At 38.4% G+C, this 22,613-nt stretch overlaps 1 protein-coding gene across 1 annotated transcript in view; it reads right to left on the bottom strand.

Moving 5' to 3' along the window:
• Positions 1–22,613, bottom strand: part of LOC150091651 (sushi, von Willebrand factor type A, EGF and pentraxin domain-containing protein 1-like) — a 183,168-nt gene that overhangs the window by 80,046 nt on the left and 80,509 nt on the right. The window contains exons 16-29 of the mRNA XM_090376268.1: positions 22,452–22,613; positions 21,589–21,744; positions 21,358–21,504; positions 18,899–19,126; positions 17,185–17,386; positions 16,936–17,093; positions 16,612–16,810; positions 16,234–16,406; positions 13,743–13,982; positions 11,567–11,734; positions 7,420–7,593; positions 5,114–5,757; positions 1,400–1,503; positions 974–1,307 (exon numbers count right to left, since the gene is read on the bottom strand). Of these exons, the coding sequence (XP_090232394.1) occupies positions 974–1,307; positions 1,400–1,503; positions 5,114–5,757; positions 7,420–7,593; positions 11,567–11,734; positions 13,743–13,982; positions 16,234–16,406; positions 16,612–16,810; positions 16,936–17,093; positions 17,185–17,386; positions 18,899–19,126; positions 21,358–21,504; positions 21,589–21,744; positions 22,452–22,613 (3,089 nt within the window). The remainder of the gene's footprint in view (positions 1–973; positions 1,308–1,399; positions 1,504–5,113; positions 5,758–7,419; positions 7,594–11,566; positions 11,735–13,742; positions 13,983–16,233; positions 16,407–16,611; positions 16,811–16,935; positions 17,094–17,184; positions 17,387–18,898; positions 19,127–21,357; positions 21,505–21,588; positions 21,745–22,451) is intronic.

Here is a 22,613-nt window from a genome sequence, read left to right as displayed (position 1 = left end):
ACATTTGGTACGTCACTTTGAGGTTACTGCTTGCTACCCATATGCAGTATAGTACTTCAGTTGCCATTTCTCAGTCCATCTGCCTAACTTTTCTAAATCCTGTTGCCGTCCATACTGTCATTAACCATACTGACAGCCTTTCTATCATATGCAAACTTGAATATTAAACCTGATATGCCGTCATCAATATCATTGATAAATACAAAAAATAACGATCGGCCCAACACCGAACCCTGGGGTACTCCACATTAGTCCACAAAGAACAATGTCCATTGATTACCGCTGTCCGTCTTCTCCCATTCAACCATCTCTTTATCCATAGTGGCAACTTGCCCTTAATGCCACACTACTCCAATTTGTACAGCAGTCTTATGTGCAACGGTATCAAAAGCTTTCCTGACTTCCAAGTACCAAGTATATGATATGTAAATTATATTGCATCCAGTCTTTTGTGATTACATCGTAGTAACCAATCAAATTGGTCGAGTTTCAAGTAATCGCCGTAGATGTTGGTTGTTCAAGAGCATGAGGAGGCATTGGGAAATTTCACTTGGGATTATAAAAGACTAATTTATTATCAGATATCATATCATATGTGCACCGTGACGGTATAGTAAATATGCCACTTGTCACTCGTTTGGCGAGGTCTGGGTTCTTATCCCTTTGAGAAACTGGAAGGACTCTTAAAAGCCTCTTCAGTCGGGTCTGTAGTTGACCGAGCTCAGGCAGAAAGAAGAAGGTTCTCCCTGACCCTTGGTTTATTCCAGGTTTAAGAGCCTGCACAACGCACCACCCATTTGCACCGGCCAGTGAACACAGAGAGAGAGAGAGAGAGAGAGAGAGCAATACGCCTTACGAATAATGTGATATATAAATAACAACTACAATCTCGTATCACATTTTTATATAACGTAATGCTTTTATCATATTTTCTGAAATAATAAACAGTAACTTTGAATTATATCAGACTTACTGGTGGAGGCGGACCACACAGCACTGGCTTACATACAGGAGGCTCTGGACTCCACCTTTGGTCTTCCATACACACTCGTACAGGAGGTCCAACAAGTTTATATCCTGTGTTACACCGAAAGGTGACTCGTTGACCAAAACGAAAATCAGTTCCTTGAACTACTGCATTGATGACAGGCTCGGGAGGGGAGCACTCAATAGGTTCGCATCCCGGTACACCATGAAGCCAGTGGCCGCTTTCTAGACAAACTCTATCTGCCTCACCAGCAAGAATATAACCGGGATTGCAAGAGTAGGTGACAGTGTTGCCCACGGTCCAGTCATTTCCCACATATCTAAAAAAACATGAGAATTGATTGGCAGTTTTCAGAAAAATTTAGAAGAGAAAACATTGATCAAAAAAATTTTATATATATATTGTTCTCACCTCCCGTTGGAAATAGATTCTGGCTGGCTGCAGCTTACTGGAACACAGATAGGACTTTCTCCACTCCATTCGCCTGAAGGTCGACATTTTCGAGACCGGATGCCCTTCGGATGTAAATATATATCTTTAACACTTAGTTGAAACGCTGTTTGAGAAAATCTTGTTCTTGTTCGATGTCTTCAGTCATTACTATGACTAAAGACATTGAACAAAATTAAATTAATTTATATAAACTAAAGATACACATCGTTAAGCTACTCATAGTGAAGCGAATTTTCATTAAATTTAATATTTGGCTCTTTTAAAAAGATTTTTCGAGCTATCCCGAAATTAATTAAAATCAGACTAATAGAACTTTGGCAATTATGACCAATTCTTTTGATCATACATATTATTGACTAGTTGAACATTAAAAAAACTGCGCCACTTCAAAAGCATTTAAATAACATTGCTTAATTAAAAATATACAATATGTTAAAAAGCGTGTTTAAATTTAAGCTCGAAATGTGTTTTATCCTTTGATTTATTATTTTAAAAAACTCCCCCCCTCCTCAAAATATAGCAATCTGATTAATTAAATTCTCCTACAAGTGAGCACATTTAAATTATTGTGATATGTTTACTCTGTAAATATTATTTTCGAAGCAGAAGATTTAACATCTATTTTAGCCCTTATAGTAGCTGTTTTAGTATGAACAGGATGGTCATAAAACATATTTTTTTCTGGTGAAAAGTGGAAGCGATGTTTTAATAAAAAAAAAAAAAAAAAGAAAAATATGCAAGGTTTTACTCTCCTGGGAAACAGAAACTTTAGAATAATTTATACAGTTGGTGAGGTTGAATTAAAAACAAGAGGAATTTGAGAGTTACGGCACGGTTGACCATGAAGTTCTCCTAGCAGTGTAGACAGGCAGCAAAGAAAGGCAGATGGTGTTCTGTCAATGATTTATCAAATACACTGCTCGAAAAAATTAAAAGAACACGTAGAAAATGTTGTGTAACTCGTGCAGATTTCGATGAAGCAGGACAAAATTTGATATGATGGTGTACCGTAGAATAACGATGACATGAGAAAACGGAAACTTCGGACAGGCATAAGGAACATTTATAGGGGTGTAAAAGAATTACCAAAATGGTCACATTACAGAAGTCGATACAAGATGCTCCAAAATATGGTCATATGACATTAGTACGGCGTATGATTCCCTACAACAGCTAAATAGGCCTGACAACCGCGAACCATGCTCGATATAAGGGTGTCTACAAGATTCTGTGGCAACAGATCCCATTCTTCCACCAGCGCAGACCTTAGCTCATCAAGATGTTGTCGTTGGATATCATCAGTTTCAAGACATTTGCTCCATCACTTGAAAATCTGGGCCAACCGCACCCCTAAAAAGTCCCACATAGGGTTCGATGATCTGTTCTTGGTACCTCTGCGCAAGTACAGTACCCCTATCAAAAACATGAAGAGGGATGCGGCCGTTGATCATTATTCCGCCCTACACGAATACACCCCCTCCACCGTAAGTATCCCGTTCTCTGATGTTGGAGGGATGTTACCGCATTCCTCGTCTCAAGATGAAATAACGTCTAGAATAGGTATGTAGGCTAAAACGGGACTCGTCAGAAAACAGAAGTGTACCCCATTTGTCAGGGTTCCAAGTGTTCATGACACCGGTTTCGACGAGCTCTGCGGTGGTTTGGGATTATGGGATTCAAATTGAAATTATTATTATATTAGGGCCACCCATGATCTCTTACATATATCCATATATGTATTATGACTGTAAATTGCGTGTGTTCTCTGGTCGATTTGCCTGTTTTGCTGGACGAAAAAAACTCCAGTTTCTGGGGGAAAAACTTTGCTATCTACGCCTGAGACCGACTAACTCAGCCACGGAGTGAAAAAGCCCACTAAAGTTCCTCGCGTCATCGACGGGATTCGAACCCGGGCCTTTTCCACCCGGTGTGGGAAGGACGGTGACGATACCACTGTGCTACCGCGGAGGTGGGATTATGGGATACAAACCACTGGCTCCGTCGCGTAGAGCCCACTTGAGCATTCTTAATACAGTTCGGTCGGAAATGTTTTCACCTGTGGCCGCAGCAATCTCAAGATGGAACTCTGCGATGTCCTGTTGATGACAGGACATCGCAGGGTTCCGTCTTGCTGTTAGAGCCAGATAGTGATCTGTTCTGGTTGATGTACCTCGAGCGATCTTGGTCAGCTCTTCTTGTAATGGCTCCCGTCTCCTGAAACTGCTTCCATAGTACCGAGACGACACTCCGTGACATATTAAGCCAAAGTGCCACCTCCGCCTGAAACTGCCCGGCTTAAAGTCGTCCAACGGCCTGCCATCTCAAAGAATCATCTTAATGACTATGACTTGCCATCCTGAGTACTGGAGATGTGGCTAACTCACTGAGCAAGCAAAAAACGGAAATGAAGTGATGTGGTTCCAACCCGTGTTTTTATAGGCATGAATAATTTGCATAATGTGCGACTCTGTAAGGTGGTCGATCGATTTATATTGGATACTCGGAATTTGCATGCCAAGATGCCTATTATATCAAATATTTGCTTTCAGCGATACTGTTCACAATAAAATATTCATGAAAAACATTTTGTTCTGTTAATTTTGTTGAGCAATGTATTTTCTTGTAGAGATAAGGAGGTCATAATCCCACTGTATAAGGCAATTAATACTGTAAGACTGCGCTTGGAACACTGTGTTCAAGTATTGAGACCGCACCTAAGAAAAAGAATTGAGCTTCCTGAGAAGATAGTCCAAAGACGTCAACACATCTTTTGAGACTGGACAAAGTATACCAGTACTTTAAATAAGTGGCCTATAGAGGTTAGCAACCAGGATCCTTTATACACCTTTAGAGGAGACCTGATTGAGGTGTATAAAGCTTTGAGAGAAGAAAGTAGGTTAGGCTTCAATACAAGCATGGATCTTTGAAACAATGAGTGATAGACAGGTCTAGTTCCGGCCATTGCTTCGCAGTGATTGGAAGATCTAGGCCTTGGAAGAAAATCGCTTCCCGATTTAAACTAGCGACAAAGAGGGGGAAAATCGCTTTCCAGTTTTAAACCAATGCCAAAAGACTAATGTTTAAACCAGCGGCAAGGTGGGAAAATTTCCACCTTTTCCGCTGGTTTTAAATCGGAAAACAAAATTTTGCACAGGAATAAATAGGAAAGTAGCATTCATTCTAACCCAAAATAGTGGTGATTAACAGCCAATAACTGTGAAGAAGTGATAGGAGGTAAGCCTGCCTATCGCTCAATATCGTAAAAATCTATGAGTAGGAACTTTGTACTGAAGACTAACCAGAAAGTAAAATGAATGAGGGGAATTTTCTCTATTTCGCTGTTCAAATTACAGGAGGAAGACAATTAAACTGGATTGCAGGGAGTTTTATTTTAGCACAGGGAGTTGTTAATTACTGAAATAAGTTGTAGAGGGGGCTGACAGCTTGGGCAATTCAAAGATCAGCTGCGATAGGCACCTATGTAAGAAGATAGTCAGATAAATAGTTTATTTTATTGTATGGTATGGTACACGAGGTATTTATTATACTTTTTCATTAATTTTTTTTTGGCTAGTGCAGCGAAAGCCTCGATTTTCCGTGTGGCATTGGGCTAATACTAATACTAATGTGAGTATTTTAAGAAATCTTCAGAATTCAAGAAAACAAACATACCTGTAGTTCATATCCCATATGACAGAAATATTTTGCCACTGTGTCAAAGAGCGTATTGGGGTACTCCACATCTCCATATTCAGGAGGCTCTAAGGGTCCACAGCTTACAGGAACACATTCAGGAACTTTACCAACCCACGAGCCATTGGAGTGACAAGCCAGCTGACTGTCGCCTTCCAATTCGTATCCACGATCGCATCGATAGGTGATAACTCCTCCATATCGAAGTTCACGACCTTCCTGCGTAGCCTGTGGAACTTGCGGCGGCTGTCCACAAGAAATACGTTCACAGCGTGGAAGTTCACCTTGCCAGCGATTTTTCAGTGCACACAGCATTTCACCTGATCCGTGCAGTTCAAATCCTTCATCACATCGATATTTAACAGAGATTCCAACATCGAATACTCGCGGTTGGGCAATTACTATTCCATGAGGTACGCGAGGAGGAGATTCGCAAGAACGTGGCTGACAAACGGGTTGAGACTGATTCCACTGTCCATCACTACCACACATCATGACAGCTGAACCGTCCAGTCGATATCCATCATCGCAAACAAATTGAGCTCGATGGCCAGGTCGATATTTTGATAGAGGAGTTACTATTTTACCATTCTCGAGTGGTTGCGGACTTTCACAAATAACCTCTGAGTAGACAAAAGGAAAATTTTAAGTACACAGTCCAAAATACACTTTTATGAAATTAAAACTCCAAGAATGTAGTCAATATATCTGGTCTGTTGGTAGAGTTATAATATAGACTATTGTTTATAAACACACTATGTTGTATAATATAACTGAGTTATAATGGTCTATAAATAACCTGAGTTATAATGTTCTGTATTATAACTATGCTGTTATTCTAAAAAAGTGTCCGGACACCTCTGTTTTCATAGGTCCATTGGATCTTTCCCGATAAAAGAAAGAGTGACCCAAATCGATATATAAGAAAAACGTATGAGCCACAAATTAGTTATTCTCGACATGGTTCACTAATTTCGAGAGGGGGGGGGGTGTTATTGTTGGATCTCACATTGCTGGCTTGTCGGTTAGTACAATTGCTAATAACCTGTAATGGACTACTTGCGTCATCCAAAGCCTACTGTTGATAATGTTATCGTGAAATGGAAGGTTGACGGTATCACCACGGTTCAACAGTGCACAAGAAAACCACGAATGCGCATTCCACGACACCAGAGCATACTTCGAAGGGTAGTTACGACAATCTCGTCAGACATCCCTTCAAAAATCAACCAGGAGTTTTAGACCTTTTGTAGAGTGGCTAAGATCTGCACGAACAGTATGAATGGAGTTCCATAGATCCAAGGCGGCCTCCGTAGCCGAGTGGTCAAGAGCGGGGGTGCAGTAGCACACGCTCTTTGAGTAGACTGGGGTCCAAGCCCCTGACTGCTAAATACGGTCGATCTGCCAACCCGCACTGGACCAGCGTTGCAGATTATGGTCCATTTCCCTCAGCATGAATTATTGAGGAGGCTTCCATCCTGCAGTGGGTTGATAATGGCTGCAGTTTACCTTTTTCCATAGATCCGATTTTCATGGGAGAGAGGCGGTGCATAAACAAACTCACCAACCGCAATCAGTGGACCATACAGCAGTGGAAATCGGTTCTACGAAGAGTGACGAATCTCCTAAAACCTTACCATGATCAGAGGGGTAGGGTGTGGGTGTAGAGAATGCCTGGAGAATGTCCCTTGCTGAATTTTGACAATGATATTCAGAGGAGGTGGGATCAAGTATGGGTATATTTCTTTTCTTCACACATGGCTTAAGGCCTTTGGTGGTTGTGAGGGGACATAAGCGCTGAAGCTTATTTTAATATTTTAGATAATTCCATGCTTCTCACATCGTAGGAAGCATGAACAGTTCTGTGCTTCCTACGATGTGGCAGTTCTTTGGTGCAGACCCATGTTTCTTTCAACAGGATAATTCTCCACACCATATCGCTGGTACTGTTCCGTTTCAACCCTATGAAACACCTATGAAAAGAACTGGGATGGTAGCTAAACTGATACGTCCAATGTGGGTAGCTCAACTAGGCACTGCTCTGCAGAATGCAGGACTGTACCCGCAACAATCTATCATTCGTTGGTGGAAAGCCTACTCAAGTGGATGGAGTGTGCCACAGCGGACAAGGGGGCGCGGAATCCGTCACACTATTGAAGTGAAGTGAGTAGCAGTGATGAAGTCAGTGTGAAACCAGCATGTGTCCGGATACTTTTTTTGGAGGACAGTGAGACATGTAATCTGTGTATAATTTAGACTTCACGACTACATAAACATTTACTCACCTTCGCAATAGGGATTATTTCCACTCCATTTCCCATCTGATTGGCATTTGCGGGTTCCTTCTCCGATTATGCGGTAGCCAGGATTGCAAGTATACTGAACAGAATCCTGATACAAGTACTGGCGACCGCTAATATATCCATTTGCTATATATCCTGGAAAGCCACAACTGACTCCTGCGGAAATAAACCACATGACAAAGGTATCAGAAACAACGAAGTATGAATTTTTATGAATTTTAGTGAATTTCAAAATTTACTGCTCTTGCAGATAAATCTTGAATCGTTTCAGCAATGCACATGAAATATCTACAAGATACTGCAGTAGTTTAATAACCCGATAGATTTATTTAATAAATTTATCAAGTTATCAAAAACCTTTATTGGTTTCAAAGATCCGCCTAAATGGATCCACCATATCGATTTCTTCCGAACATTTGTCATTATTTTCAGTTCAACCATGAAAACATTCTTTTTCCGTGCTTCTTATGATTTTCATGATATTCTTATTTAAATGTCTTTTGCTTAACTTTTCGAAAAAAACAGTGAATTACACTAGCCAACACCATTTTTACTTCCAAGAACTTAAATGCTGTTTTTAACCAATTTTTATGCGTAGATTTCGAAAATCACCATGATAGTTTCACATCATGTCACAGTTATTAAATATAGAGGGAGTTACGTCACACCAAAATATGCCAATAATGTATGACATACTGATTTAGTTTAACAGATATAAACTAATTCTCTTAATTTTAGCAATCGATTCTGGCCTCGGTTTTCTCTGGTGATAAACATAATAAAACTACCTATGGTTCTTGGTTCAAATTCCGATGCAACAATTTACAATTTGAAGGGAGCACATTTAGCGTTTTTGGTGAGGATTTTTGTAGGCTGTGCCAAGGTTTTCCAAGTATTAACTGATCGTGAAATGTTCTCAGGATTGTATATTTATCTTCCAAACATAAACAGCCCCTCGAGAGTAGGAAGGTGCGGACCACAACCCTTGCAGTAGCAGCAAAATAATTTCCGGCTCTACCTACCGATTCGCAAATATTTTTCCTTTCAGTGTTTTCACACTAGTAGAATTAGTAAGTTGCACCATTTGTGTACTGTATAGTGATAAAAACTGAATTTGTGTCGTTTTTATATTGTAGTGTTTAAAACTGAATTTACGTTTTCAGAAATTCATTTAGTGCTACAATGAATAAGCAGACACATAGGAAGTGTATCAATCATCCAGACAATTTTTGTTATGTTTGTGGACGGTTTACCCCAAAGGCTCAACGGAAAAATATCTATGACATTACAAAACTTTCGTATTCTTTTTTATTTCGGATGTAAAATTAGTGGTCAAGACGTTGGGCGCCTCACAAGTGTTGTTTTACCTGTACGACAAACCTTAGGAAGTGGTTACATGACAAATTCAAAGCGTCACCGTTTGCGGTTCCTATGTTTTGGCGAGAACCATATAACCACATTAATTATTGCTACTTCTGTATGGCAAAATATATCTCTGGTATGTCTAAAAAAAGCAAACACGCTATAATACATCCAAATACTGTATACCTTCTGCAATTCGGCCCGTTCCACACAGTGCGATTTGTTAGTACCAGTGCCCCTAAAAACTTGGGATAACAGTAGTGGGGAAGATAATAGTAATCAAGTTCAAGTTGAGGATTCCCCGGAAGCCTCCACTTCACAAGATGTCGACTACCAGCCAGTAAGTTCAGGTAGTGAGGTATATTTAATCAAACAAGATGAGTTGAATGATTTGGTTCGAGACTTGCATTTTCCGAAAGAACAGGCTGAACTGTTAGGTTCTAGGTTACAGTAGTGGAATATACTCGAAGCAGGAACAAAGATTTCAGTGTTTCGAAAAAAACATGAAAAGTTTTCGAAATATTTTGCTATGGAGGCAATATGTGTTTTTGCAAAGACATTATTGGACTTCTGAAAGAATTTGGTATCGTGCATAAGTCAGATGAATGGCGTTTATTCATAGAAGCCTCAAAATTAAGTTTAAAAGCAGTTTTGCTTCATAATGGCAACGAATTTCCATCACTTCCTGTGTTTCATGTTGGACAAAGAAATTCATGAAAGCATGTCTAAGGTTCTACATGCTATAAAATACGAGGATTATGATTGGAACATATGCAATGATCGTAATGGTTATTGGTTTGTTATTGGGACAGCCGTGCGACAGAAGAACATTATGTTGTGCAACATTGGGACAAGCAGGACGAGTTCATACCAGGACAATGTGATGTAAAATTTTTCATCAAACTTGGATTGATGAAAAATTTCGTGAAGGGACTAGATAAAGAAGGTAACGGATTTGCATACTTGAGAAGTTTGATTCCTAATTTAATATATGCCAAACTTAAGGAAGGAATTTTCGTAGGACCCCAAATTAGGAAATTCCTGAAAGACGATGTGTTTGAAACCCAGTTAAAGGAGGTTGAATTGGCATCTTGGGGATCATTTAAGGCGGTAGTACATGGTGTTTTGGGTAATAGAAAAGAAGAAAACTATGAAATGTTGGTGTCAAATTTACTCGAGTGCTACGTACAGGTGGCTTCTGACCCTAACACTATGCATACCATGCTACAAAAACAAGGGCTGTCGAATGTCGTCGAAAATTCATTCACCATTCCCATCTCGAATTTCCCCCCAAAAATCTGGGAAATGTGAGTGGTGAACAGGGGAAGCGGTTTCATCAAGATATGGAAAAGCGGTACCAAAAGGTCGCTGGGATCCTGTAAGATGGGGGATTACTGCTGGTTCCTTGTGAGGGAGAGTAAGCAGGAATACAAGAGAAAATCCCTTAGTAGAAACATTTTTAAGGACAATCAGGTATGCTGATTATATATTATTGAAATATAACTATTTCGCTATGATTTATGATATTTTTTCCGAAGTTAAATGAGTTATAGAGAACGTACAATATTTTTTTCCACTTGTATTACAAACTTGAATTATACGTGTATATCCCTTTATTAAATGTTGGTACATCTTTTGATGTAGACGTGATAGACTTTTTATGGTGATTTTCAGAATCACCTTTTTTCATTGTGGAGGTGTGACAAAAATTTTTTTGTTGGTTAGTATTATCAAATGTTTGAGTTATAGATTAGGAGATTGGTATAATACTTGCAATTGGTGTACATATATTACAGATCAGCGATGGAGATCCAGCGGTACTAAAAAAAAAATATACTGACACGCGGCCACTCAAATAAATTTGTTCTCAAAAAGTTTTTTTATTGAAGACAAATTTATTTATTAGATTAACAGTCTGCGCGGGTAGTAGCACAGCGGTATCGTCGCCGCCTTACCACATCCGATGGAAAAGGCCCGAGTTCGAATCCCGTCGGTGACGCGAGGAACTTTAATGAGTTTTTTCACTCCGTGGCTGAGTTAGTCGGTCTGAGGCGTAGATAACAAGGTTTTTTTTCGTTCAGCAAAACAGGCAAATCAACCAGAGAACACATGCAATTTACAGACAAATACTGGTATATGTAAGTAATTACCGAGTGACCCTAATATAATAGTTTTTTTTATATATATTTTTATTTTTTATTAGTCTAACAGCCACATCTACAGGATGAAAACCATAAGTGTCACTGTGTGAAAAATTATGCAGGAATAAAGTTCTCATTAGAAACTTTCAAGAATTGATAATTTTTTTTATAATATCAACAAAGACTGCCCTCCATGGTAGCTTAGCTGAACAGAACTTCTCTATCACTCGTTTAGAGATGTTGTGGTTCGACTTTCGTCAAAAACTAGAGAATTTCTAAAGTATTTTTCAAAGCTGTAGTTAGCCAATCTTAGATAGCCCCAGCTAACAAGACGAATACACAATTATTGTTAACAAAGGTTACAAATAAACTTTTTTCCAGTTTCTTCCTCTCTCATGTCACGAGAAAATTGTTATATATTTTTTATCTCGGCTTGTTTTTGCACGCAAGCTAGAAAAGGTCCACCATCACTGATTGTAATCTGTGAATTACATAGATGAGACTAAATCTTATCTGTATAATCCGTTACATTTGCACTGCTCATGTGAAATATTATGCTAATTGCACTCTCCCCCTTTTCCCTTCAAGAAAACTTCATGACAAAAGAGTAACATGAAGGTACTTACGTGCACATTTAGGAATTGGTCCTGACCAATTGCCATATACTAAACATCTGCGGGATATCGGACCCTGAATTTCATAACCAGTATGGCACATATAAGTAGCTACCGCCCTGGTTTTCACCCCATTTACTTCAACATCACCATTATCTAGGCTGTTAGGAGGCTGACAACCTGGAAAAAAAGAAAAGAAAATGAAATACTGAAAATACTATCCTTAAAAGAATAAAATAAAAACAGTAGACTACGTGAAGATTTGGATAGGATTTAAAACTGGATGTCTATAGTAATCAGTTGACTTTCACAACATTCCTCTGGTTTCTGTAATATCGAACATAATGTTTGTTGGGCACAGTGAAAGGAGGACCATCTTACGGCCATTTTGATATAAGATTAGCAAAAGTGATGTAGCATCAGCTTTTAAAATTCTTTATTCTGTACAATTGAAAGCCATGTATTTCTCATTAAATGTTTGTTTTTTTTTTCCATCTGAGTATATATCCTTTTCACATCTGCACACACTGTTCAGCCTCATGAAATTAGGTGTAACTTTGTACCAGAAACTTCCCTCGCCTTGTTTCCTCTCGCATGCTGCTGCAGAAAACAATAAATCCACAAGAGTCTTGCTGGTGTGTCAGTGACCAAACCATAAGTTCCAGTTAATAGCTGGAAAGTTAATTTAATTACCCTAGTATTTTTTTTTTTGATAAATCTTAATAAATTTTTTACATTTTAATTTAATCAGAGAAATATATAATATATGTATGCTCTCGATTTTTTTAAAAAAACAAATTTAAAATACATTGTTCTGCAATGAATTTCATATTTTCAAATGTGTCACTTAAAAGGTTTGTTTCGACCTGTCTTTTTCTAAATCTAATATCCAAATCTTAAGTTTCGCTCTCACTGAAAACCGAATTAGGGTCAAGCTTATCTCCACTCTTGTTAAATTTTACTGTTGGATAATCTCTCTATCTAGAAGTCAGTGGGCTTTGGCTGGTCCCGCGTGGGTAGCACAGTTGGTAGACTCGCTGTCCTTAAGTCACCGGATGGAAAAGACCTGAGTCCGAGTCCCGTCGATGACGGGAGGAATTTTTATGCGCCTTTTTCACAACGTGACTGAGTTAGTCAGTATCAAGCAAGAGTAGCATGGTTTTTTCTCTCTGACCGGATCTAAAAAAAAGACATCGAGCTTCTTGAAAGGGTCCAAAGACCGGTAATTCGCTTGGTGAGATCGGCAAAAGGGCGTCCATATGAGGAAAGATTTCGAATATGTGGGTAGTTTTATTGTAGCCAGCGAGTTATACATTACTGGAATAAGTTACCTACATGGGTGGTTGAGGCTGACAGTTTGGAGAAGTTGAAAGGTCAGCTGGATAATTATCTACGGGAGGAGGGAAATGCATAGGTTGTTTATTTCCTTTTCTTTTATTATTTATTAATTATTAATTATTTATTTTATGTACTACAGTGAATTTTACTTTTTCCCATTTTTTTAAATGAAAAACAAAAATAAAAACATTACTAATACATGTACTAGTTTACAAACAACATACACGGAGCAATATGGCCTTAGTTGCCGATGCTCCTGAAACCCTACTACTACTACTGCTTTGGCTGGTACAGGTGTTCTCATCCAGAAAACACACGTTCTAATTAGAAACTTCTCTCTTTCTCTCTTAAACATTGCCTGATACCTAGTGAAATTATAAAGTGATGCTTAAAATACTTAAATGAAAAACAACTGTAGATGAATTTGATCTTTCGCACAAAAAAAACCCCTCCACTATATTTTTAATCATTTACATGCATAACTTGTCGTAAAAGCGTCATATAACATGTCGAATAAATGTTTGGTCCTTTTTTGAAGTAGTGCTATACCAAGGAAAAAGTTGTTTCCTCAATAAATTTTCGGGTTTAAATATAAAAATATTTAAATATAGAAATATTTAAACCCCAAAAAAAAAGGTAAAAAAAAAGTTTAATTTATCTTTGTACAAACATATGAGTAGGTTGACTAACATCTAGTTCATTGATTTGCTATAGACTGAGCGATCTTCGTGTCCTTCAATGGAGGCACATTTTTTTCTCTCCTCATATTATGCATAACAACCCTTCAAAGGTTAACCTAACTTACATCGGCATAAAAATTTGTGCATAGTGAAATTTAAAATGGTCTTACCAGTGCAAAAATGAGAATCCTTTTTTTCCACACGTCCCTTCATTCCGACTAGAAAATCTGGCCACGACCAGACATTTCCTCGATATTTATCACATCTTGTGGAAAACAGAGCTATATCATCTGGTGTAAGGATGTAGTCCCACAAATTTAATAAAGTTAAAGTTCCTAGAAATGATTCAGGTGTACTAAAGCCTGCGCCTTTCGTGTCTTGATCTTGACCCAGTACTAAAATTCCATCAGCTGAAAAATTGCAATAGAACTATAAACATACAACTATAGTAGGTTTTTTTATAGTGTTTTTTTTTTTTTTGCATCTAAAATAGATTTTATGAGTTATGATATATATGAACAAGAATCTACAGGGCGATTCAAAAGTCTTCATACATAGGGAAAAATGGCACTTTTTTTTTTTTTTTTAAACTGTCACTTTATTCACATAACATGCTCTAATACTAAAATACATGCTCTAAAATACATACGGATGCGTCTCTCCCACTCAGGACAGGGTGTGCACTCCAGTGAAAACAGGGTTAGGTTATGTTACGCCACTAATTCGGGACTGATTCAAGCAATTATGATTAGTAATGATTAGCACTCCAGTGAACAAACTTTAGGTTAGGTTACGCCACTAATTCGGTATTCAAACGATTAATGACTAGTAATGATTAGCACTCCAGTGAAAAAGGTTCTGTTATGTCACGCCACTAAAATGGACGGATTCAAGTAATTAATCATAGTCTGGAGTGCGCACCCTGTTCTGAAGTTTTACCAAAAAAAAAAAAAAAAACAGTACGTTTCATTTTCGGGTTACGCAACATAAAGACGATGAAATTTATCAAATACTTTTATCTTCTGTTCCAGTGTCATTACTTTCCTTTACTCTTTTTACACATTCACTTTCAGCACTTATTAAACGTTTAGAAAACGTCCGACAAGCCATAACAAAGGATATGGTCTGCTGACTGTTAGTTGACAACAAACACATTTATCTTCAAAGCATTAAAAACCAGCCTAAATACGTCTGGAGAAATAAATAAATAGTCAAAAAGTCGGTGTCATGCCTACTCGCAGTACTATATACACCGATGAGCCAAAACATTATGACCACCTACCTAATATGATGTTGGTCCTCCACGTTCAGCCAAAACAGCTCGTACCCAGCGAGGCATGGACGCTACAAGATTTCTAAACGTGTCTTGTGGTATCTGGTATCAACACGTAACCAGCAGATCCTTTATCTCCTGTAAGGTGCATGGTTGAGACGCCGCAGATCGGAGTTGCTGTTCAAACACAAACCACAGATGCTCGATGAGATTGATGTCTGGGAATTTCAGGGCAATACCTGGAAGTCTTCCTCATGTTCCACGAACCAGTCTCGAACAATCCAGGTGGTATGGCATGACGCATTATCCTGCTGAAAGATGGCACTGCCAGAGGGGAAGATCATTGCCATGAAAGGTGTACCTGGTCAGCAATGATGTTTACGTAGGTGGTAGACGTCAGAGTGCCCGGCACATGGATGACTGGACCCAGGGTATCCCACAGAACATCGCCCAAGGCATGACACTGCCGCCACCGGCTTGTTTTCGCATCCAGGCGCCATCACTTCCCCAGGTAAACGACGCACACGTGCCCGGCCGTCCACATGGTGTCACAGGAAACGTGATTCATCAGACTAGACAACCTTCTTCCAATCATTCAAGGTCCAGTTTCAATGCTCGCGTGCTCATTGTAGGGGCTGTCGCCGGTGAACCGTGGTTAGCATGGGCACTCGGAGCGGCCTGCGGTTACGCAGCCCCATTTTCAGCAGGGTTCGATGTACTGTGTGTTGTGACACATTACTCCCGTCACCAGCATTCCAATTATAGGCGAGTTGCACCACAGTCGCCTTTTTGTTGCCACGTACCATCCGGGAGAGCCTTCGCTCACCTTGAGCATTGATGAGCCGTGGTCGTCCAACACCTCGCCGGCGGTTCGTGGGTTCCCCCTCCTCGGACCACTTTCGGTAGATACTAACCACGGCTGACCGTGAGCATCCCACCAGCCGTGCCGTTTCGGATATGTTCTGACCCAGTAGTTCGGCCATTACAATTGGCCTTTGTCAAACTCGCTGAAGTCCGCTGCCTTTCCCATTTGAAGAACAAGAGTAACACTGATTAACGGAGCTCAGTATCAGGTGTTTTTTATACCATGACCCGACCCGCGCACGCGCCGTAGTTCAACTGCAGTTGCTTCGATTTACATAACGGCTCGCTCATAATGTTTTGGCTCATCGGTGTATATTCTGCGTAAATTTATAATAATGGTAGAACAATTATTTTAAACAGATTTCAGCTGACTATAATTTTTTAAATTAATTTTTATATTATATTTTTACTCAACCCATAGCTTGAATTTATAATAAACAGTCCCTGAACCACTAAATATTTCATGTTTGAAGAGATCAAAATCCTTGTTTGTTAAAAATATAATAAGAATAAAGTGTTCTAACTTGGAATATAGTTCCCGATCGCCAATCCTGTTCCTTTATCTGCTTCCACTCCGTCTTTGTAGATGCTCCACACTCCATCAACAGAAGTCCACGTGACACATATGTGATGCCAAAACCCATCATTCGCCGTGACATCAGTTACGACTTTCTTCATGTTTACGTAAAATACAAATCTGTCAAGAGAAATTAAAAGACAGACAGTTATTGAATTTCAATTGATGAAGAATATATTAATATACAGTATTTTTACCACAGTTTAATTCATATACATATTTGTTATATAATTTTAATATGCATTATATATTATATTATATTTTCCGTCTGTGGTGATTTTTACATGTACACTGTTTAGATAAGTAGCACTATCGCAGTACATACCCACTATAGTCAGTCAAGGTCAGCAAGTTATCCGCAGTTTCATTTGCATAAGATACAGGTGTACCGTAATTCAGCTTGTCGGTTGTGATCATCCACAAACATAAAGTCAGTTGATCCAACGGTTTTCTGAGACCATCCAGTTGGACAAAGTCGAGAGTCCCAGCAGAAGGAAAATGGAAGAGGAAGTCGGCCGATAATTCTGTAAAGAAGAATGTCTTTTAATACCAAATGGAAATAAGGGTTCATTCAGAGAACTAAGAATAGTTCTTAGTTTAAGATAACAATGCAATAACTGACCTTAATTGCAGTCATAAGTGGACTTGCCTGTTTCGCAGAGATCTCCTGTAAATGATGGGGCACACAAGCAAGTAAAAGCGGCAATCTGGTCCAAACAGACGGCATTATTCATGCAGGGATGGGGTTCACATTCGTTAATATCTTCCTCGCAAAGCACTCCACGAAATCCTGGTAGACACTGGCACCTAAATATAGTAGCAGCCACAGAAATAGGTTTAATTATGAGAATAAGTTGCCTAACTGTAAGTTATTTATCCGTAATACCACCATACTTACTGGAACTTATCAATCTCGTCTATACATGTAGCATTATTCTGGCACGGGATACTAAGACAATCGTCGATGTTAACTTCGCAGTTTCGACCAATGAATCCAGGGAGACAGTCGCAGGTGTAATTGGCGATCAAATCACGACAAACAGCTCCATTTCGGCACGGATTACTGATGCATTCGTCCATGTTGTATTGGCATAACGGACCTAAAACATTTAGTTTACATATGGATTGGTGAAATCGTTATAGCTCTTTACATTTCATTAAGAATTAATTTGTAATTTTAATTCATTAGTTCACTTAAATTAATTGGCCACTAACATTTCTGCCAGTTTGCTATTACACGAATTTTTAATCATAAAGTGTAAATATGTTAAATTTACACTTTATGAACATTAACAAAGTAAACAAATCATCTTGTACAAATAAATGTAAAACGATAGGACTACGTATATTTTACTTCAATCAATCAAACACTATTTAAGATCAATCATCCGAAATGTCAGTATTGAACTTCGACTTCCAAAAAAACTGTCCGCTTAATTCATTATAGTTTATTTACATCTGTTCGTAGAATAAATTTAAAATTTAAGCGATGTTGAAAAGCATATTTCATGAATAAAAGCTTCATCACTTATTACTGATCGGGAAAAAAAAATTTTGCTTCCTGTTAAAATTCAGGGTGATTCTTGTAGTTTGACGTTGCTGAATTCAAATATGGTACCCATATTGCTCTAATACTCACCGATTTTAAGAGAGAAGTGATTAAAGTCAAAAGGTTTCTAGTAAAAAAAGATTTCATACATTTTAAGAAAATGTTACATACGATACTAAATATTTAACAATAGGTTTATTAATCTTATTCTATTTACAAAAATGTTTATCTGATAACAAAACACTTATTTTGTCGTTTTTTTGCGCTTTATAGTCGTCCATTGGTGTTTCCCGTATGAGATTCCAACAGTAGTCTGCCAACTTATTTGGACTCCATTTTCCCTGGTATCTTCTTTCTATTTGAGAAATATCTTGGTGGAACCTTTCACCGTATTCATAGGAGACAGCTTCCAAGTTTTCGGGAAAAAAAAGTCTAAATGGGAATGTAGGAAATGAAGCTTTAACGACAAGTCTTGGTTTTTGGTTATTAACCTACGATATTTGAAAACTGAGGGTGATGGGAACTTTTTAAGCACCCATCTGAGTTTTTCTACATATTTCCTATGAGACTGTCGAAATTATTTCAGGGAGGAAATTGATGCCGGTCAGTGCTATCAAACAGAGTTTTTGTGTCTCTCTCATGCCAAACTGTTTATGAATCTACACTGTTAAATCCCCTAACTCTCGCCCTCCTTTCGACTTTGCACCTGAGGCATATACCTTCGTCGCCACATGTCTATCCCCTAACTAGTCGTTAATATCTTGCATTAAAATTGTTGGAAACCATTCATCTTTCTATTCCTTGTGCTTGTTTGCTCGTTTATGGCGTTGAGATTAATTGACGATATGTCTGATCGGCAGTATTTTTTACTTACTGTCAATCACATATATCGTTATCATTATAATCCCTTTCCCTGCCAACTAGATCCGTTCCTACTTTAATTTTAATTATTTACACATTTTACACAAAAAATATAACGAGTTTCAAGGTAATGACTAACACTCTTTTTTTTTTTTTTACCCAATTTTAGTTTAGCTTACATTTTTATTCATATCCTACTTACCTACGTAACCGGTAGTACAAATACACCGGAACCCGTTTACTTGGTCAACACAGGTGGCGCCATTGTAGCAGGGATCGAACTGACAGTCATTAATATCTTGATCGCAGTTAGAACCGGTAAATCCCTCAAGACACTCGCAAATGTAACTGTTTAAAAGATCTCGACAGGTGGCGTTGTTTTGACAAGGTTCGTTTTCACATTCGTTTATTCCGGTTTCGCAGTAAATTCCTAAATAAATGGTAAAAAGATATTAATAGTATGTATACATGTACAAAATATATAGCTATATACATTATATATATATACTACCATGCCAAAAGTTTGTGACACACCTTTGCAGTGGTGCCTAGCTTACCGTTCTTGAATGGTGAAAGGTACTTAGAAGTGACGAGTCGTTCCATAGTACCTGTTTCTATTCTTCACGGTTCAAGGGTATTCTCCATATTCACACTCGACCCCCTGATTTGAAGGCGGTCGAGTGTGGATATGGAAAATACCAATGAACGTCACCTACTGCAAGGTGTATTGTCATCGCATTGAAGTTCAGAAGAGGTGAAGTCATGATGTTGGACTGCTTCTTGCAGTTCACACTTAGATCGTTAGTTGTAGTGCCAAATATAGTAAATCTAGTAGAACCAAAGAACAATCCAAACAAATGACCAACATTTATGATGGTTCGAATAAGTTATGAATTTTATTTAAATCTCGTATTAGTGCATTTCCTTTAAATATCACCATTTATCATTATTTTCATATAAGTTAACACTTAGGACCACACGCGGCCCACCAGTTTGGCATACCGAGCTCTACAGCGAGCGATATAAAAATCTGGTTTGAGGTAAAGCTAAGTCCAACAGCTAGCCTGGCCTGACCAAAGTCCAGACCTGACTCCGGTCGAGCACCTTTAGAATGAACTGTAGCACCGAATTAGGGCGCTGTCAACATGCCCCTCATTTTAATTAATAAATTTAAATGATGTTGACTGGTTTCGGCACGTGTTCGCACTACTTTGGAAGAGAGAGCGGGAAATTATAGAAGCCAATTCAGAAGAACAGTGCCCATGGAAGTATTCATAGAAAAGGTATGCAGCAGAAACAGAACGTCTATGAGAAAGAGGGTGTAGAGGCTCTGTTAGAGATGAGTCATTAATTAACCTAACTGCCGTCTTTTGAATGGAATCTAGAAAGAGATTAGAAGTCAGGGTAATCCACTACCAATAGAGATATATGATCTTGCCTAGAAATCAGCGTCATCGAAGATAAGCATAGGAGCAGAAGAATCCCTTTTGCGAGATATAAGACAAGAATGAGTTTGAGAAGGATTGAAATCAAGTTATCTTTGCCCCACTGGAGAATTACTTAGAGGTTAGCATTTAAGGAATTGGTAGTGGATATTCGAGAAGTTGAAGGTGTTTGTGCAGGGCAATTTTCCTCAAACTGGAAAATGGAATTCAATGTGCTACCATCAGCAAAACTATGGATAGGATTTCTGATCAATGGAAGAAGACCATTATTATGCAAAAGGAAAAGAATGGGAGAAAGAACTGAACCTTGAGGAACACCAGCATTAGTAAAGAATTTAGAAGGCAGAGCCACAGATCATCACCCGCAGTGAGCGGTCAGAGAGAAAACTGGATACCCAATTTGGCAAACCATAAGATGGAAGCTTATTTAAAGACCTTTATGCCAAACGCGATCAAAAGCCTTTGAAATGTCAAAAGCAACTGCTTGAGTTTCAAACTTTTCCATTGAATTTGTCCACAGATGGGTAACGTAACCCAGAATATCACCAGTGGATAGACACTGACGAATCTTGATTAGATGGAGGGTTTCTGAGTTGACAGATAATCGATTCCTCCATTACGTTAGAAAGAGTAGAAATAAGTGCAAATGGGACGATAATTGGATGGGAGGGATTTGTGACCCTTTTTAGGAACTGGGTGGATATAAGCAAATTTCCAAATAGAAGGGAAAAAAAAAACCTTTAAAATAAGAAAGTGAAAAAAGGCGACACAGAACAGGAGTAAGTTCAGGAGCACAGGTTTTGAAAACAAATGGAGAAATACCATTAGGACCTGGAGCTTTCTCAGCATCAAGATCGTTCAAAATCCTTATGACATCCTTTTGTCGGAAGACCACGGGAGGAACTGAATGGGGTGTACTGGGAATGGTAGGAGGTAGTTTACCAAGATCTTCAATACACGAGTTGGAAGAAAAGTAGGATGCTAGCAGGTAAGCTTTATCTTTGGATGAAGTGGCAGTAGAACCATCTGGTTTTGACAGAGGTGAGAACAGAAATAGGCAAAAGTTGGGGTCATTAATGGGCAAAAGTTGCTTTGACAAGAGGACATTCTGTCCTTTTATACAATAGTCTAAAAGTCCGTTTCTTTTGAGCATAACGCTCATACGATGTAATATATGATGAAGATTTGAAGATCTATAGAAAATTCATTTTCTTACCTGTGTAACCTGGTCGACATTCACACACGAATCCAAATTCCAGTGGCAAGCACGTGGCACCGTTGAGACAAGGAACAGAGAAGCAGTCATTGATAGTAAGAACTTCACTAGAATGTAGGGACATGATCGACAAGCTGTTGTCTGTCCCTGCACGAAAGAGATTATTTTAAATATAAAAGAAATTAAGTGCAAGTAACAGAAAAAAAATTAATGTATTTTAAAATTTCTTACCTTCACACGTGGAAACTCCTGAGTTTTTTCCAGTTTTTACATCGTAAGGACACTGGAAGCATGATTTCTCACCTCCTTTGGGTTGGAAGAATCCATCAGGACAACGAAAACATGGTTGTAATCCTGTTCTGGAAACATGGCTTGGAGGACAGGGTTCTGTAATCGCGTTCAAATATTATTGAAATTCAAATATTTAACCCAGACAAGCATTAAATCATTAACACAAAAAGACATCGAGAAATCTGTCGTATGTTAAAACAAAATGATAAAATAAGTTGTTTAGTAAAGTTCTATAACTGAAATGAATAAATGTGATTGATTGTTTTTAGTATAAGGCTTTATTCTATTAAACATGTATTTCATAATTGAAATCGTTGAAGGAGATGACGCAGATTCAAAAAATAAATAAATAAATAATAAATAAATAAATAATAATAATAAAAAAAGAAGAAGACGACGAAGAAGAAAGGTTTTCTTGAAATAAATTAAATTGGTTTAAAATGTCTTCTGGCAATATCATAATTTCATCACCTCACTTTCTTTGCCTAGGATAGATAAATTGCTCGATCTTGCATAGGAAATTGTTAACCGAAGTTTCCTTGTGCCTAAAACGATGCAGTTCAAAAATTCGAGTAAATAAGGAAATTATGCTTGTTATATTCAAAAGGTAAGGGGCAGTGAATTTTGTTACACTCAAACAGTAGTAAAAGGTTAGCGATAACCAGAAGTAAAAAGTTTGAGGAACGCCGATTATATGATTCCTCCCATGGAGAGAAACCATAAAGTCATTCCCATTGTGGAATTTTATTCAGAGATAAATAAATTTATTATTATTATTATTGTTTCCCAGAAATTACACTTACCTCTGCATTCGTCTGCACGGCGTGATCCTCTACGATGAGTAGTTGTGGATCCGGGACACTGTATACAGGAAGCCTGAGCGTAATTGGGTTGATAATATCCTTGAGCGCATGTCTGACACTGTTCCAGACCCGTGGGGGAGAAGCTGCCGGGTAAACATTGGG

The sequence above is a fragment of the Mastigoproctus giganteus genome, chromosome 1 (assembly GCF_048544385.1).
Source record: "Mastigoproctus giganteus isolate SK-2022 chromosome 1, ASM4854438v1, whole genome shotgun sequence".
In the NCBI taxonomy this organism is placed as follows: Eukaryota; Metazoa; Arthropoda; class Arachnida; order Uropygi; family Thelyphonidae; genus Mastigoproctus; species Mastigoproctus giganteus.
The sequence above is the reverse complement of the archived record's forward strand: the minus strand, read 5'-3'. Positions and strand labels throughout refer to the sequence as shown.